At 40.1% G+C, this 17931-nt stretch overlaps 1 protein-coding gene across 2 annotated transcripts; it reads right to left on the bottom strand.

Moving 5' to 3' along the window:
• Positions 1–3623: 3623 nt before the first annotated feature.
• On the bottom strand, positions 3624–17457 carry stat3 (signal transducer and activator of transcription 3 (acute-phase response factor)). Of its 2 annotated transcripts, XM_040119359.1 has the most exons (24): positions 17277–17457; positions 14075–14224; positions 13318–13561; positions 13104–13196; positions 12891–12972; positions 12619–12719; positions 11687–11838; positions 11407–11565; positions 10928–11020; positions 10700–10759; positions 10531–10560; positions 10341–10434; positions 10199–10246; positions 9934–10017; positions 9011–9109; positions 8741–8876; positions 8584–8636; positions 8397–8491; positions 8082–8221; positions 7755–7976; positions 7544–7586; positions 6403–6462; positions 5192–5289; positions 3624–4870 (listed from the first exon to the last, which is right to left on the bottom strand). In XM_040119359.1, exons 2-24 carry the CDS (start codon positions 14200–14202, stop codon positions 4830–4832), a joined length of 2355 nt encoding a protein of 784 aa, XP_039975293.1. In that variant the 5' UTR covers positions 14203–14224; positions 17277–17457; the 3' UTR covers positions 3624–4829. The 2 variants fall into 2 exon arrangements, with proteins under 2 accessions (XP_039975293.1, XP_039975302.1); XM_040119368.1 differs by lacking the exon at positions 6403–6462.
• Positions 17458–17931: the final 474 nt, after the last annotated feature.

The raw sequence follows: 17931 nt of genomic DNA, 5'->3' as shown, positions 1-17931 counted from the left end.
CACTTCCGGCGGTTCTTTGCTCTCTGTCAAGAGTAAGAGTTTCTGTCCTGGGGATGACTGATTTGGACTAATGCTAAACCCAGGCTTAAGGAGCCGAAAGCCTTCCATCAGGTAGCAACAGCAGACACAACGACAGTAGCATTTTTTTTGTTTGTTTGTTTTTTATTCTGTTTTTTTTTTTTGCATGCGCTAAAAATAATGTCTTCATTTGATTTATTTTCATGGCCTTTATGCTTTATGGTGTCTGCACAATGTTGTGAATTTGAAGGACTTTGCAACTTTGTTTTGACCAATACTATGTTACCATACATAAATATAACAGAAGCACTAAAAGTATACTAGGCTATAACTACTACAATAAATAAATAAATCAATAACAATAATAATAACAACAATAATAGTCATATTTATTATTATAATTAAAATTATGATTATTATTTAATGCCATAAAAAAATCATAACTAATAAAGAAATATAACAGAGATCGCAGTTAATCTGCTCCCTCGTTGCGGCAGGTGATTAAGATCGGATTCACTTTTCCCTGACTTGCTGTGATCAAAGCATAGTTATGAGCGGACGGGTTGATTAGATTAAGTCCAATCTGCTGTTCAGAAACAGTAAAGGAGACTGTCCATCCAACTCAGTGCAAATCTGTCGCTCACAATCTGGAGAACAGCGACGCCTCCTGGTGGAAAAAAAAAAAACAAAACCCAAAACGATTAGTGTGTTTTTTTAAACCACACAGCATCAGAAAGGTTTTGTTTTTTTTTCATTATCATGTGCTTTACTGAAATAACATAATCGTGGTGTAATTAATGATTTTAACCTTTATCAGTTGGATGAAAGTGTGTGTGTGTGTGTGTGTGTGTGTGTGTGTGTGGGGGGGGGGGGGTGGTGATGAGGCAGGGACCAAAGATAAGCCTGCCCAGATTAATTAGAGGGCAATGTGCGCCTGAGGCACGTCCAGCTCATAGGAGAGCCGCATATTGCTGCCTGAGAGAAAACAAAAATGCACAGGAATGGGCAACAGCCACCATGTGAACACGTGTTGATCGTCGAAGAAAGGTTCCCTTTTTGCTTTGTTTCGGTTGCATCTGTGCTACCAGTTTTATTCCGAAGAACCACACAGAGGAATCGAAATCCACATTCTTGGTCCCACATGCCAGTACCTACTTCTTACTTTGCACACAGCGGCTTTACACTAAAAGCGTATGACTCACAACATGAGAATGCCCAAAATAAGTACAGGTACTTTAAAATTGTACCCTTGTATATTTGCTCGTAGAAATGGACTGGCTCACGTCTCTCCTGTGGTTGTACAGTAAGTATTAGTCACAAAGAAACAAAGGGGTAAAAAGTCCAGAGTTTGTTTTGAATGTTGCTGCTGACTGTAATGTGGAAAAGCCCCCCTTCGTGACTACATTTTTCCCCACATCCATGTCGAAGTCATTATTTACAATAGCAGCGTCTCTCTTTATCTCAAACACACACACACACACACACACACACAGTTTCATCGATTCTCCAGATTGATTGGCTGCAGGCCAGAACTGAAGGGTGACAGCTGCTTCCTCAGACAGCTGAGTCAGCATCTGCTGACAGTAATAGATGTTCATCTCCACCCCCCCCATCTCTTCCAACCACTCTGTGTTCACTTCCTATCACCGAGACAAACTAGTTTCACACGAGACAGAGGGCGCGGAAGCACCGCAGAGCGAGGCAGAGGCCCAGTGATGCAGAAACTGCTTCCTTACTGCCCATGTCTGTTTGGCTGCTTTACCTCAGCTGTGGCATCTTCTATAAAAGGGACTCACGGGGATCCCAGCAGTCACGCTGCAGCTGATCACATCGGCGATACAGTGTTAACGCCGAAGATGTGCTTGGAGGTACACACATGCAATACGGGGTTTCCAGTCAGGAAGTCCAGTGATCGTGTGCCGAGAGTTCTGTCACCAAAGGCAGAGAGAGACACTCTCAAACTGAAAATAGGAAGTGTAATGACAGATCATCTCTTGCATATTATACATATATGTATATATATTTGTAATGTTTAAATCCAGGAAACTACCGGGATTAATACTTGCACAGGCGCCTGCGTATTTAATCTGTAAAAGGCTTCAACCTGTAACAACAGTTTGCTCGAAATAACAAGTGTTATCCGCCTCCACAAGAGGTGGATTTTCTGTGCAGTCGAATTGCTGTTTGTGCCCGCAATAGTCAGAAATGGGACCTCTGTGATTCTTTTTTTTTTTTTTTTTTCATTTTTGCAGTGGGGGAGTCTTTCCAGAATGTGAGTGTGAAAATGTCCCAGATTTCATCACATGAACTCAGTTTTTTATGTTGATGTTTACAGTGGATCTGGTCCAGTGGATTTAGCCGCGTCAGACGAACATGGGCCCTGAGTTTCTGATAGAAATAAAACGTTTTCTGCTTGCATATTATTCATCTCTGTTTCTTTATTGCTTCACTTAAATCCGAGTTCCTCTTTGGTAATGGTATGTTGCAATTGGTTTCCCGCCTACACTGACGCATTTCAGTACATTTCCAGTCATAAAACTGAGCTATTCACTTCTCATTCAGTTTAGCAGCATCACGGTTTCCAGATTCAAAATCTGAAATAGAGCAACCCTCATCCAGCATTGTTTGATCTGGTATGTGTTATTTACTCATCGTGTCTGTCCGCTTTATATCTGGAACATGCAGGACCAGCTGTCTGCTCTTCACAGCAGACATTTTGACTTACAATGTCGGAGAAAAGCACTGATAACATTAACGATGGCTGTATTCAAGTGTCCCAGTAAGTGAGCCAACATGTACGACGCCAAGAAACCTGACGCCGAGGCAGCTAAATGGGATTCAGCCATCATGACTTTGAATTACATTTAAATATATACATCTGTGCTTTGCCTACTGTGAATCGTCAAAATGTCTTGAGTGGAAAAATCCGCGTTCAAAAGAGAGATAGGGTTGTGCTCAGTGGGTAAATCTTGAGATGCACTCAACATACGATGAGAAAAAGGGTTGAGACTATTAAAAAAAAAAAAAAAGATTTTATGAACAAGCCATGTAACTAATTAGGGGTTCTTGTCAAAAGTCTACATAATCTCGGTCCTCTATGTATGAGTGCCTTTGCCGTTCTTGCTAAAAATAAGTTTACTTGAAATAATTACATATTGAAACACTTGACTGCAACAATAAGCGAAACAAACATTAAGCTGAGTAATTTTTGATCCAAGTTAAACATCAATAAGGAGACTTTTCCGCTTCACTTGATCCACTTTCTTCCTTCACATTGAATCTTAATTTGTCCTTCACTCTACTCTGAAAGCATAAAAAGAGTTCAGGCAAGTTTGCTGTTTTTAACCAGCTGTTTAAGAAGTTATTAATTTTTGGTCCTTGCAGATTGTTGCCAATAATTTTCATATTATGTCTTCTTCTGTTAAAGCGGTGACACACAGTATAATGCTGTATATAATGTGGACATCTTGAGTGGTGTAACTGTTCTCATTCCTATTGGTCAGAAACTGTTAAACAATTTCAATTTTTTTTGTGATTTTCAGCACATTTTACATGTTTTTAAACTTTACTTGCGAGTCAATAATTACACCAACAGATTACTAGACTACTTTTGACTACTGCCAACTTGTTTTTATTGCCTTCTGTCAAATGCTGAATAGTTACAGTGTATTTTACAGAAAACCTCCTGACATTTCATGGCTCGACAGACAAACGTGGCTTGTATTAAAGTCAAATGACAGGGTTTACTCAACTGTATGAAATGTTAAAAGTCACCTGCTAGCCACCTTATTGTGTATACTCTGCGAGAGTGAAATATTTTTCTGAAACATCCATGGTTATTTTGATAAACAAATATGTCTTAAAATAAACTGTTCATAAAATGATTTACATTACATATCTGATCGTATCAGGTGAATTCAGGCAAAAACAAAAACCATAACGCTACTTTCAAAAGCAAGTGCAATTCACATGATCACAAATTACGATATATATTGGGGAGTGACCAAAAAAAAAACTGTTTTCAGAGCACCATTTTTACAAGTTATATCACGTAATTTCTCACAATTATATAAAGGGAAAGAAAGCTTACGGGAAAATAACTTCAAAAATGTCAAACTCCTCGTCCTTCCTTCTCTGTACAATTTCAAAATGCTTCAAAAGGCTCTGAAAATATAGGAAATATTAAGGTTTGTTCTAAAAACCATAACGAAACAAAAACCATTTTAAATGCAACCAAGGTATTATGGAACACCTGGGAAATAACATTTGGCAGGGATTAAAAATGCAACAATATATACTGAGAAAGATCATTAAACACATCAAAATAAATTCATCAAAGTACATTTTCAAAGCGGCATAGCTTATACAATAATTATTCTCCTTACATGTTCTTATTCAAAAAACAGAACACATGAATTCATAACCATCTTAAGAGTCAATAACAAAAAATACAATGATCTCAAAATATACAATTCCAGACACTTAAAGGGTACTTAAAAACATCAATGAAGATGGGGAAGTATTGAACGTAAGGTCAGTGAGTAGGTCAGTATCGATCAACAGATTCACACACTAAGTAGAGGTGTACAGTCAAAGGCTAAATAAGTGGCAATGCCTTTTAAAAGAACATCTTTCAAAAGTCATTCAATTCCCTACTATGTGAAAGTTTGACACAGGAGCAAGAAACCAACTGTACAGGCTGAACGAGTGTACAGCGGCAAAGAGAAAATCATCATAAAATTCTCTATCACGGCAAAATATCAAATCCCAACGAATGAATGAATTAAACTGAAGAAACTTTACAAATCTCTTCACAGAGGCGATGCTACATCCATGTCCAAGGTGAGAGAATCTGTGGAAGAAAACCAAATACTAGTTATTAATATTAATTATAAATCAAGTTCTACAATGTTTTCTTGTACTTGTATCTTTGGGAGGACCAATTTTGAACACATGGGATTTTGGCTGGTCCTACCTTCTTCAAAGGGCTGTTTGGTTTTAGTTTTAATTTTTAAATGAGGATAAGAGTAAGGGTTTGACATGTAGCTGTGATGTTAGGGTTACGAAGTACAGGCTTGCCAGTTCATTATGTAAAATGAGTGAATTAGTGCTCTCACAAGGACAGAAGTAAAAATGTGGGTGTATATGTACAGTGTGTGTGTAACTGACTCACCCATATGTCCTGGATTAGCTTCAGCTTCATTGTGCATCAGAGAGTCGAGGGTGCGGGGCGACATGGGGAACAGATCACTGGTGTTTCCAGAGTTTGTGCTGTGAAAAAAGAAAAAACAAAAAAAAGAGGACAAATTGTATATTGCAAAATTAAATGCCCACAGATGATCACCCACACACTTACACATGGATTCGTATTAGTCAAAATACTGTCAACATAACTACTGTGTAAATATCGGTGTCATCCCACTTTACCATATATGACAAGCTCAAAGCCAACTACTAACTTGTGCATTTTAATCGTTGGCCTTCATCGCACTGACCTCAGGGCTACCACAAGTAAAAAGGCTGTGATTCTGCTGAACTGCTTAATACACACATCAGTGGTTAATTACTGAAAAAGTCACTCCGTCGGTCTCAAAATACTCTGAAAGATAATTCAGCGTTCATCGTCAGTATGCAAAGTCATGACCAAAAAAGAAAGTAGATGGAAGCTGGGATGGTGCTGTGGTAAAATACTGACAAATATTTAGATTTAAATACCAAAGTACGTTAAAAATGAAACCAGGAAAGTCCGGGCAGATGTTGAGGATGCCATATATCGTTTCCTACTTTTATTTTTAGGCCGTGCTGAGCACACTGACATAAAAACCTTTTTATGTTAAACATCGCATAGATGTTAATGACAGCTACTCTACAGTCAATGTCACAAGAGTTGTTGGTTAGCACAGTGGATTAAGTGGATCCAACAAGTCATTACTCGGTCTTTTCTTCAGACTTAACAAAGTACAATTTCCTATATTTGTTTCCCTCTTCTGTCAAACTGACATGGCTTTTGCCTCGTCTATTTTCTTATGCAGTTATTAATCGATTTGGAAATATTTTTAACAAAAATACTAATATTATCTGAAATCTCTTATCACTTTTCCTTAAACAATCATAGCAAAAATTGTTTGGATTGTTTAATCCATACAAACGAATTTGGTTGAGGAATTATGACAAAAACGTCTGAGAAACAAGAGTGTGACCTGAACCAAATGACAAGTTGATGAATGGCAGGGAGATGCTCTTGAATTAGACTTGGAAACACAAACAGTGATGATGTAGGCGGGGATACTGCACCAATATCCCTGAAACCCACCCATCAAACACACAGACAAAGTGACAAGATGCACACACAGCCCTACATGCCACCTTCCCCCGAGTGCCTACCCTGGGAATCCGTTCCCAAGCAGCTCACTGTCCGGCAAGTCCATGAACACGGAGGGACACCTACGGAGACAGGTCAGGATCTCACTGAGCAAGCCTCGCAACCCACCAGCACGCCATCAAACCCACTACCAACCAAAGCACACATGGCTGAATGGCCTGTGTACACACTCCTCTGATATCAAGCTCACACTATCGCACTCACCTGCAGCCAACTTTGACCCTCCTCCCGCCTCATGTATTTTTCAGTTAATCTCAGATATTCAATGCAAATACATTTGAAGATGCTCTGTAAGGAATATTTGGTGCTAAGAAAAGCAACAGGGAGTTTTTCTAACTCTTACAATTTAACATTTCTAAATGTCTCCATCTGTAAATAAATATCAGTTGGAAATATCTAATACTGCAATTCCACCCCCCCCCCCCCTCTACTAATGGGTATTTACACCAATTTCATAAGATAGGTTGTTGCTTTGTTGCTATTTATTATTTTTGTCATATTGGCCCAGATCACACCAAATTGTGTCTACATTTAAGTGTGATTACAACCAAAACACACAATAAAGCACAAAACAGCACAGCAAAAAATATACAATCTACAGTATATTAAGAATAGATGTATCATTTGGAGTGGGTAAGTTTGCCTGTTGGAAGCTGAGGCTAGAAGATGGTCTTCACTGTTTTTATTCTGACCACGGGCCTGATCTACAGAAATGACAGCGTTGCACATGATTATTTGCATACTGAGCATGGAAACGAATTCCCATCAGGAAGCCCTCAACGAAGACACAACCTGATGCTGGGTGTGAACTGCAATCTGTCTTAACTGACTCTATACAGAGTATGCACATATCTGGTCTCACAAAAATTGGTCTGAAGAGGCTCATGGTTCTTCCAATAAAAACGCTGACTCAGTGAGAGCAAAAACAGCTTTGTTCTCTTTTCTTTGAACTTCTGGCAACACTTGCCATATACAAAACAAGTTTAAAAAAGGAATTTCAGATCTTGAGCAGGAACATTCGTCTTTTGTCTTTATAAAAGGAAATATCAACTGCAAATAATAAGGGCTAACATACAGTAAGTGGAGGTCACTGGGTGGCATGAATACTGATATCTTAAAGATAAAGAAATGACAGGAACTTACGGTGTAACACAGATGAACTTGGTCTTCAAATATGGCTGAATAGCTGTCAGGGAAAAAGAAAATATTTGTACTTGTCACAAAAAATACTGTCCACAATAAAAAAAAATTTCACAAGCTAGAAATAAAGAAATAACACGTACACTAAGCGATGCAGCATTTGGGGTTTCTCTTAATCTACACAGACAATATAGCGGACAAGGCAGCGACTTACTGCTCGTAGAGTCTCCTCCCATCTCAGTTTCCGGAGCTGCTTCTGGCCTGCAGTATTTCCCGAAAGCTTCCTCTTTGGGGATATCGGGGTAGAGGTAGACAAGAGGTGAGACCAGGATGTTGGTAGCATCCATAATCTTGTAGCCCATGATGATGTCGGCGAAAGACATGCTGTTGAGCTGCTGCTTGGTGTAGGGCTCCACTGACTGAATCTGGGTCTTCCCTGTAGTCACACCAGGAGGCTCAGTGACACAACAACAACAACAACAACAAAAAAAAGGGTCTTGAAAATATTATAAAAGAAGAAAAGAAGGCCCGAAATACTCACCACTGATGTCTTTCTCTACCCATGTAAATGTGATGCCCCCCTCCTTGCTGCTCTCACTGAAGCGCAGCAGAAAAGTGCCAGGAGGCTTTGGACTCAGAATGGCCCTCTCCCTCTCCTTACTGATAAAACCCATGATATACCTGTAGAGAGGCAAAAGGAAGTCAAATAAATACGTTGAATTGATAAATAGTAAAATCTATTTTAAAACAGTTTACTGTTGCATGTCAAAACACTTTCTATAATACGAAAAGCAGCTAACAGTCAATTCCAGTGACCGATCGGGGAACCGACTGTAAACGTAGGATGAACTCTCACCCTTCGTTCCACAGTGCCAGGATATACTTCTTCACCAGGTCAATGATGTTGTCCAGCCACACCCAGAAGGAGAAGCCTTTACCAGCCATGTTTTCCTGCGAAGAGGAAGGAAAAGACATAACTCACACTGACTCAATACAGTGGTAATATGGCAGACTGAACCATATGTGGTCGGCAGGTGAAGTACCTTACAGAACTTGGCCCAAGTGATCTGACAGCCAGAGTAGTTGACACAGGGGCCTAGGCGGACAATCAAAAATAACATTGTATTACAAAATTACATATTAGACATGAAACAGTGAAAAGTCAAAGGTTTTCGGAGAGTTTCAGGCATGCCGACTCACCTAGTAACTTCTCAGCCAGTGTGGTGAGCTGTTCAATGGTCAGGCCTCTCTTGGTAGTGGAGGAGAATTGCCAGCTTAGCACCTCGGCCACCTGGTCCCAAGTCCCCACTGGAGGCTTGGTGAAGAAGTTTACATTCTGTGCAGAGACAACCAAGCCGACATATTTAAAAACATAATCATTTTCTCCACCACAAACCAATCTACAACTTTTAAATGTTAACACCCCCCCCCAACAGAGTTCAGCCCGTTTCCACCAGAGGGCGCTCTTACCTTTGGGTGATTAGTGAGCATGTTGTACCACAGGATGGAAGCCCAAGCGTTGGGCATCTGGCAGATGTTCGAAATGACTACCACAGGCAGGGAATGAGTCTGTACGAATGAACGAAAAATTATTTTCAGTAAGTTTTAAGTGTTGTTTTAAAAAGTTCTGTTATTTGCTTGCCGACATTTAGTCGTCCACAAAGATGCAAAAATGCTTCTCCTTCTATTTCAGTACATTCTCTTGTAAGAGGAGTTCTTCATGGTGTCCTCTCATTAATACTGCCCTTAACCCTCTAAGGCACGCTGCTGTTCACAGCACAAGATCTACTGGTGTAAAAGGGTTGTCCTTTGTTACGCCACCCACACAGATGTCGCATCCCGAGATCGGATCCGCGAGTATGACGGGTTGCTCTAACAAAGAACTGAATTATAATAAATATATAATGCACTGAAATTAAATGATAATAACAGAATGATAATAGGTAAAATTCATTATGTGAAGGCCACACAAGATGCACCATTTAGTGTTTAGCCTGTCCTCCCAACAAACACCATTTGTCAGTGGGAGAATTTTGTCTCGTTATTCTTGTGTATTACAGATGCTGTGAATGTTGCTCTGAGACAGACGTGTTTGTTGTGCTTTTACTCAGGGTAACGAGTCAGGTCAATAATTGGGTTAATACTTGAGGTTTATTTTTAAGTAACAGCTCATTAAGAAGCTGGCGTAATGACAAGTCTCTGGAGGCGGGAGACTTTGTTAATGACTCATTTGTCTGGTGACTTACTTTGTATGGGGTGTGAAAGAACAACACCGCGTTATGCTTTGAGAGTTTTTCGAGTTTAGAGTTTTGTTGACTTCTACTGTTGTGTGAAAGCTAAAGCGAGGAAACAGAAATTTCTCCCAGTTCGTGAAGCTAAGCAGTGGTACTCACCTCCAGGTCTATCTTTAGGCCCTGGTGATAGACTTCTGTCTCAAAAGTGATAAGATGCAGCTCCTCTGTGACAATCAGAGAGGCCTAGAGAAAACGGATTATTGTATTGTTATGTTGAATTGTATAAAAAATAAATTGCATGCTCATATGCATCAGATGTCAAGAAAACTGACGTTAAACCAAAGCCTATCATCCTTATTCATAGAAAACAGCGGGCTAAACATTTATTTACACTATGCCGTCAAGTGTTAGGAAGAGTACTTACATCACTATTAGTCCGGCCACCATTACCACACCTCTGTTCCCTCAGGGTCTGTAACAAACAGGAAGTCAGTGGCTCTATAGCAGGCTTTTATCAGAGAACTTCATCACTGTCAAACATTAAGAGTTTTGCCTCTATAACTCACCAAGTGTTTAAACTCTGCTGACAGGCTGCCATTGTTGGATTCCTCCATGTTCATAACTTTTGTGTTGGTACCGAGGATGTTAAACTTTCGTGACCTGTGAAAATCAAGCAACAGCAGACAAGTGAGACTCTTTTCTAACATATTATACAGTAAATCCTCAGGCTTAAGAAAAGGGTTCTTAAATTCTTACCCTCGAATTGCAGCCACATCACCAGATTCTCTGAAAAATGAACAGTTAAAATCAGCAAAGTAGTAATTTCTCTCCTTCAAATCAAATCAAATCAGTGTTTTACTGATTAAGAATTAATATAAATGTTGAAAACCCCAGATTTAAAAAAAACAAAACAAAAAAAACTCACTTGTCAATGCAAACTTTAATTTTCAGCTGGTAATTGAGTTCAGGAAACTTAACCAGTAACCTGGAAAAATGAGAGAAGAAAATGTTATCCACAAAATTCTTTAGCATATAAACTGATGTCACTGTTGCATTCTCCATGATATGGGACACATATAAATGTTGCCATTACAACATATAGACATATGTATGTTGTCTCTGATACTTCAGTGTTGCAAGCCTGCATTTTTACCTGACTTTGTTTGTGAACTGCACTCCTGTTTTGATAACCAGAGGTCTGTCTGGATGCATGGGCATACAAGGCTGTCTTTCGACCACAAAAGCGCTAGAAGACAGAGTGGATCATGTTTAAGGGAAGATTTCAAGCAAACTTCATAACATATGGTGAAGAGAATCTAAGGTCAAGGGTCCAATTACCAATGATTCTGAGCTTTCAACTGCATCTCACAATCAGCAAATTAGAGCTGGCTCAGATGATATCACATGACTACGATGTAAACGTAGTATCAACCAGTCCATTTGGAAAATGAAGACTGTCAGATGCGGATGAAAGCTCTGTTTAGTGGGTGTTTCGTAGGTGGGACCTTGAACTTAGATTCTCTTCACCACAGATTGTTCCCAAGATCAAGAAGGAGCATCCACGTAGTTCACAGTAATACTAGCAAAAGTTGTCTGGGCAGATGTAAAGTGAAGATTCATCATATGCAGTACCTCTTCATCAGGTTTCTGAACAAGTCCACAATCTTCTCCTCTAGGGCGGGACGGTGCTGAATGATGGGGTCTCCTTTGTAGGACACCTTCTGCTGAAGCTCCTCCAGCTTCTTGATCTGCTGACGAATCTGGAGCTGGGATTCAGCCAAGGATGTAATCCTGGTTGCAAAATTAAAACAAAGTTTTTTTTTACAAACTTTTAAATATGAATTGATCACTCATAATTACAGTGACTGTCGTCCGGTTTAGGAAATGGCTTAAATTTTGCGTCCCTGGTTACCATGTTTCTAGGCGATCCAGGCAGATGTTAGGTGGACCTCCAATACAGGCAATCTGCTGTCTCCTCTTCCAGTCTGCTAGTTCTTCATCTGTCAAGTTCTTCTGCACATAATCCATGGCGGTTAGCAAACCTCCCATCTCTGTCACGATTTGCTAAAAGATAAGAAGCACAGCCTATGTCAAGCTTGGGCATAATCACTTAACACCTATCTGTGGTTTTTCTGTCATTGTTGAGGATCCAAACCATGCTAATAAATATGTAATATACATATCGTACATATAATATTGCCAAATTAGTGGGTATTACTCCTATTAAAAAATTCAGCATGGTCAATGTGGCTGGTAGCGTTATTATTAGCACTATTGAGTTACTGTTTGTAAATATCTAACTCATTATTTTCCATTAATCCTCAAATTCTCCTTTTGAAAAGATTATGTAACTCGTCTTTTAAAATATTCATCTACCAGGTGTCATGCCAAGACCCCTCCTCCAGTTTTGTGTCATTAAGTAATTCAGAAAAATTCACATGAATTCCAAAGTGTTGGCCTAACATCTACAACTCAGCAGACGGCAGTGGCACATGTGGTTTCAGACAAGTCCACGGCAGATCTTCAGCCATCTGTACTAGTCAACAACCCCAAGCTGGGTGTACTTGTACCACACCACCATGAAACTAGAGGTGTCGTTCCCTTTTTTCAGTAAATACATTGATAATTTTAGATTTGCTTATGATAAACCTTTGCACATGTTCAAATATCACATGCAGAGCCTACTCTTATTGATACTCTTATTTTCCCGTTTTTCTTATCCTCGTGTTTATCAATTATTGTCTTCTTGGTTTAGTCGAAGCACTTGAGACATTACACACTGTCACAATTCTTTCTCATGTATTTTTGACTTAACTCAGTACATACTAAGACATAGAAACCCACCCTCCTGAGCTGGTCCAAGGCGCTCAGCATCTGCTCAAGCTGAGCCATCTTCTGTCTTGTAGCAGCTGCCTGGCTATTTCCATTTAGGTCCTGGGACAACTCTGGCAAGAGGGTGGGTAAGTCATAGGTCAGCTGACAAATTAACATGCATTTAGTGTATACTAGGAGGCTGATAAAAGCATTTTAATAAATGCTCATCGAAGATAGTGTTAACACATTTCCAACAGATCAACGTCATAGCAAAAGCTAAGAAAACATTGATTAGGATATACCTCCTTGGCTTTTCAATGTCTTATAATTGAAGTCAAAGTCATCCTGCAAGTTTTCAAGCATTTTCATCTTCTGTTCCATATCCTGTTGAATAACAGATGATTATGATTTGTATGTTTATAGCAAGACTAATCACGTCAAGGTAAGAGAGTGTTGAGTATTTTTAAATGGGATATTCAAATATTTAAATCACTCGGTCTCTGATGGAAACCAACCTGCACCCGCTTCCTGATGTCTTGAAGGTTGTGCTCCAGGATCTGCTGTTTCTCTGTAACTACTGTCCCAGTGGGATGGGCTGCCTGGCCATCCTGCGAGAGAATAAAAGATACACTAACGTGTAGAACCATTGTGCCAACCCATACCCATTAAGGACTTTGTTACTGAATAATAACATGAAATCTAAAGCTAGGTTTGTGTTGCCTTCTCTACCTGTGCAGCAGATGTGGCAGTCTGCAGGAGCCTTTGCTCCTCCCATAAGCAGCGGGCAACGATGCGGGCAATATCCATCGGCTTCTCCAAGTATTTGCTCTGCAGATGCTGTTTAATCCTGCGCAGGTTATGCTGGTAGAGTACATTGTTCTCCTGCAGGAAACGGCTATACTGCTGGTCAATCTCTCCCAAGAGGTTATGGAAAACCAGTGTGGCATGTGACTCCTTATTGGCAGCGTAAGCCCTTGTAAAGGAGAGGATAAGATAATCAGGGTACAATGATTTGAGTTCCTTCTGAGAGCTGGTAAAAGATGCACTCAAACTCATCCCCATCCACTGTCCACGTCACCTTCAAGACTGCTTTTTTGGATCTCATCAAAGCATCAGACAAAATGGGACAGAAAATATAATTTCTTTGGCAGATAGTTGGTTATATTAACTTGGCCTTCACAAGAAGAAAAAATCTCAGAAGAAAGCTTCGTCACTCAACATAGAATCGTTAATGTACAACGTGAGACATAATATTCATGAGATCCCTGTAATGGAGGAAGAAGGCATAATAAGGAAGAGGGTGACAGTGAATGCTAAAACACAATAGCTTTTTTACATGGCAAGATATCAGCAAGTCATGGTGATTGGCCAAGTGCCAGTATAGAGGGAGTAGAGGATAAAAGCAAAATTGATGGCATTTGTTAGCAAAAAGAAAAAACTAAATGTGCTTTTTATAACAGAGCAAAGGAATTCGATTATTACTCACCAGTCCTGGCTCTCAATCCAGGGGGCAAGAAACTGGCGTAGCTCCATAGGGAAGCTGTCACTGTACAAGTGGTAGAGCTGCTCCAGATACCTGGTCTCCAGCTGCTGTAACTGGTTCCACTGGGCCATCCTGACATACACCTCCTCAAACCTACAAAGAAAAAAAAAAAAAAAAAAAGGCAGTTTCACATGCCTTAATAGAGTAACACTAACGCGGATTAGAGAGATATAGCTAAATATCAGGTTTTCTCTGAAAATGATGAAAGGCCCTTGGGAGGCCTCCTTTGCAACGCAGGCACTTCCTGTTCAGTGAAAAACTATGCCTCCACAGAGAAATATATGCCAACGTGAACAGCTGTCAACTCCCTAAGCAGATGGGAGTTAATGATCTTTGACAGAGATTTTGACCCAATCGTATTTGCCAGAAAGAATGAAAACCACATTTCCTTCTCTAAGCTGTTGAAAAGCTACGGTAGGTATGGATTTGAAACCAGAGAAACATATATTCTTCAACATAATAAAAATCTGTCTTTTTGTCATTTCCTTCATATCAATTTGTGAACAACATACTCTCAGCAATCTTCACTCAGCTACTTGCAGCGACAAATATTATCCATCAGATCCACCTGGAAGGTTCTTCAAGCCTCACCAGCAGGCCACACTGTTCCCCAGAGGGCTCTAGACTGTACACTGGCAATAACCGGACAGTAAATCCAACAGAAAGTTGTCTCCTCTACCATCCATACTGTATTAAATGACGGACTGAAGCCTTAGCTTAAGCATCTGGCCTAACTATCATCCAAATTCTGAGTAGTCAGTAGTCAGCTTTACAGTGTCATTGCACAATACTGAGTAGTGAGGTGCGCTAAGGAGAATTTAAATACAGGCACCTAAGTTTACCAAAGCTCTGATTCTGGTTAAATGATGATTCAGAAATGTTCGTGACTACACACTCGACTGTGCTTTCTGTTTCCAGAAAGTAAGATACTGAACTGGTGCTGTTAACATTTGAAAAAGTTAAAAAGAGTTCCTGAATTTGCATTATATATTTGTCCATGTTTCTGCATTACTCTACTTGATAAAACCCCTTAAGTTAACACATCTGATCTTTTACCCAACCACATTTATATACATAAGAGGGCCAGAGTAACAGAAACTCTTCTATATATAATGCAATCCTCTATAACGCCACAGCCTCAGCCGATTACTATAAACTTAATCATGTTTTATCTGACACGGTGTCAAAACAAAAAGCATTATCAGCTTTATAAAATACAGCATTAATTGCAAGGCTATACAATCAATTTTCTTCCTTCCTCCAAATGCAGACATTTTGACAAACTGTAGAATAAAAAACATAGGTGTGAGTTATAATAATGATGGCTTTGTTCCATGTGCTATATGTTCCTGTTTCACTTGTATATGAAAATGGTGCACATGCATGCTGTGAATTTCTGGGCATGTGAAAACTCTGACAAAATGACATCAAAGAGAAGCTGAGTCATAACCCACATTGAGAATTCCTTTCATTTTCTGATCGTCTGACTTAGGGTCTATTACTTTCTATTGTTGGTTGATTTGGGTTAGAATTACACACAGTATCTCGTCTTGGACTTCTATTCGACACTTCTCTGACACACAAAGAAACCAAACTAGCCAAGGAAAAGAGGAGACCAAGAGGGACATTAAGTTCAATCTGCAAACCTCCTGGCACAATGTGACTTTTACTGTATAACCTATGTCCACTATCCTAATTTCAAACCTGCCACTGTTTAATATTCAGTTACAATCTGTGTTTCCAGTAAACTCATCGCCTAAATCAAGGGGCTGGACTGCTGTAACGAACATAAATGTTTCACCAATTACTACCAATTTATTGCTGAGTCAATGGCATATAGCCACTGCTACACAACTAGTCCTTTAACGGATGATGAAGGCAAAAGTTCAATTGGATGGTCCGATGATACAATCAATGAGTCTATGAAGTCTGAACCAAACTGGCTGTTAATCATATTACTATGACATCTTGTCTGGGTCACACACATTATAAATGACAACCCTGGGAACCCTTTCACAAAATTTTTTCCATGAGCCAAGGTAAGGGTTCTAACCAACTCAAAAACGCAAATTGACGGCATACATGAAGTCTGGTACAATAAATTTACATGTGCCGGGCCAACCAGATGCGTGCCGTTTGTCCACTGACCGCTGCTTGGCAGCCATGTGGCATTAATGGGACGGCATAATGTGATTCCTTAAGTCATGTCACCGATCTTCCAGGAAGTATTTACTGGAACAAACAAAGAAAGCAGTAATTGTGCTGACTTGTCCAGTTTTATGGTCTCTGGAAACACAGGTGACACCAAAAGTACTAACATGTATGTCATGAAGCGAAGGCGTAATGTATATTTTTCACGACAGCTTTGAATCTAAAACCACTGATCACAGTCAACAGAATAGTAGCTTATCTGATCAACTATATCACTAGGACTCCACTGCTGTACTGGCTGTACACTTAAAGGTGGCATTTTGAAAAAAAAAAAAAAAAAAAAATCAAACACTGCCATACATCCCAAAAATTAAGATTCTGTGCAGGTTATGCACAGATGTATGATTACTGAAATCTAATTTGTGGAATGGAGGAAATGAATCCCAGTGTACGGTGTCAGAGACGTTGGCCTGCAGTTCGAGTTTGGAGGGAGATGGGCGTGACACTTTAACGCAAACAGAAACACTGGGTCCAAATAACACAAAAATGCATTTCGGTGAAACCTTAGCTGTGTCAGTCGCGGTTAAAGACAACGGAGGTATGTGTGGCCATGAGTATATCAAGCGATCCGGGGCCACATGTGCAAAAATAGGAAATAAAAATTCAGGAGACCGAGACTAAGAGCTTCGGTTGTAATATCACCAGCCTGATAAGGAGCAAGCAGGGCTGACTTGCGTCAGTTAAAACGTACTAACACTTCAATTACTTGTATGACACCGTGGGTACAGGAGGGCTTCTCCAGCAATGACGACAATGACTGCAATTGTAGTTTAGTAGTGTTATGGATAACAGAGCTGGCCGTGCAATTAATGTGGTCTGCTGTGACATAATGATGGAAAAAAAAAAACACCAAACAAACCTGACCTCGGATGTGAAAAAAAAAAAGAGAAGAGTTTAATAAATGCCAAAAGCAGAAGTCGTTGTAGTCGCTTACCTCGCTCGTTGTCACTCCTTTGGAAAGTTTCTCCGTAGGAAAATGGAACCCTTTCTACTAAAAAAAACACTGACAATAAAAATCGGTAACTGCTTTTCTAAAAACTGAACACAGAAAAGCGAGATAAGAGTCACAGAAAAAGATCGCAACTCTGTGTCTTTTCTTGCCAGCTCGGGAAACACTTCTCACGCCAAAAAAAAAAAAAAAAAAAAAAAAAAACCTTTTCGCCCAACCCGCCCCCTACATTGTCTTTCCAGCCAGCCAAACACCAGAAACTACTTTACAGACACCTCTAACAACCAATAGTAGTCGGGAACTCCGCCGTAGCCAATCGGAGTTCAGTTCATGCGCGAGAGAGGCGGGGCCTTACGGAGGGGTTGGTTGAGAGCGTGGTGTTTATTGCCGTCGCAATTTCGCTGTTCCCGGCGCAACACACTCCCTGCGTGTGGACCTCAGAGTAGGCCGACGCGTAGGGAGGACGAGCACTTCGAAACAACAGCCAGCCTGGAAGTCATCTGAGTTACTGGCAGCGCCGACGTCATCAAGAGTTTAATAACACCAGTGCAGAGCATAAATGCCCTCGCTCAATCACGAGTCGATTCCCTGTTTACCCGGCCCTCTTCTGTCGGCGGGCGAACAAACATGATACGAGGAC

Source organism: Xiphias gladius, chromosome 3 (assembly GCF_016859285.1).
Source record: "Xiphias gladius isolate SHS-SW01 ecotype Sanya breed wild chromosome 3, ASM1685928v1, whole genome shotgun sequence".
Taxonomy (NCBI): Eukaryota; Metazoa; Chordata; class Actinopteri; order Istiophoriformes; family Xiphiidae; genus Xiphias; species Xiphias gladius.
This window is presented reverse-complemented; position numbering and strand designations above follow the sequence as displayed.

Bases quoted from the DNA above. Each gene is read 5' to 3' on its own strand.
- stat3 (XM_040119359.1), bottom strand. From the start codon at position 14,202: ATGGCCCAGTGGAACCAGTTACAGCAGCTGGAGACCAGGTATCTGGAG. The intron at 8,877-9,010 runs GTAAGAGCGCCC...GTCTCTGCACAG, and splicing joins TGCTCACTAATCACCCAAAG to AATGTAAACTTCTTCACCAA. The intron at 7,977-8,081 runs GTGAGTATTTCG...GTGTGACTACAG, and splicing joins GGTAGAGAAAGACATCAGTG to GGAAGACCCAGATTCAGTCA.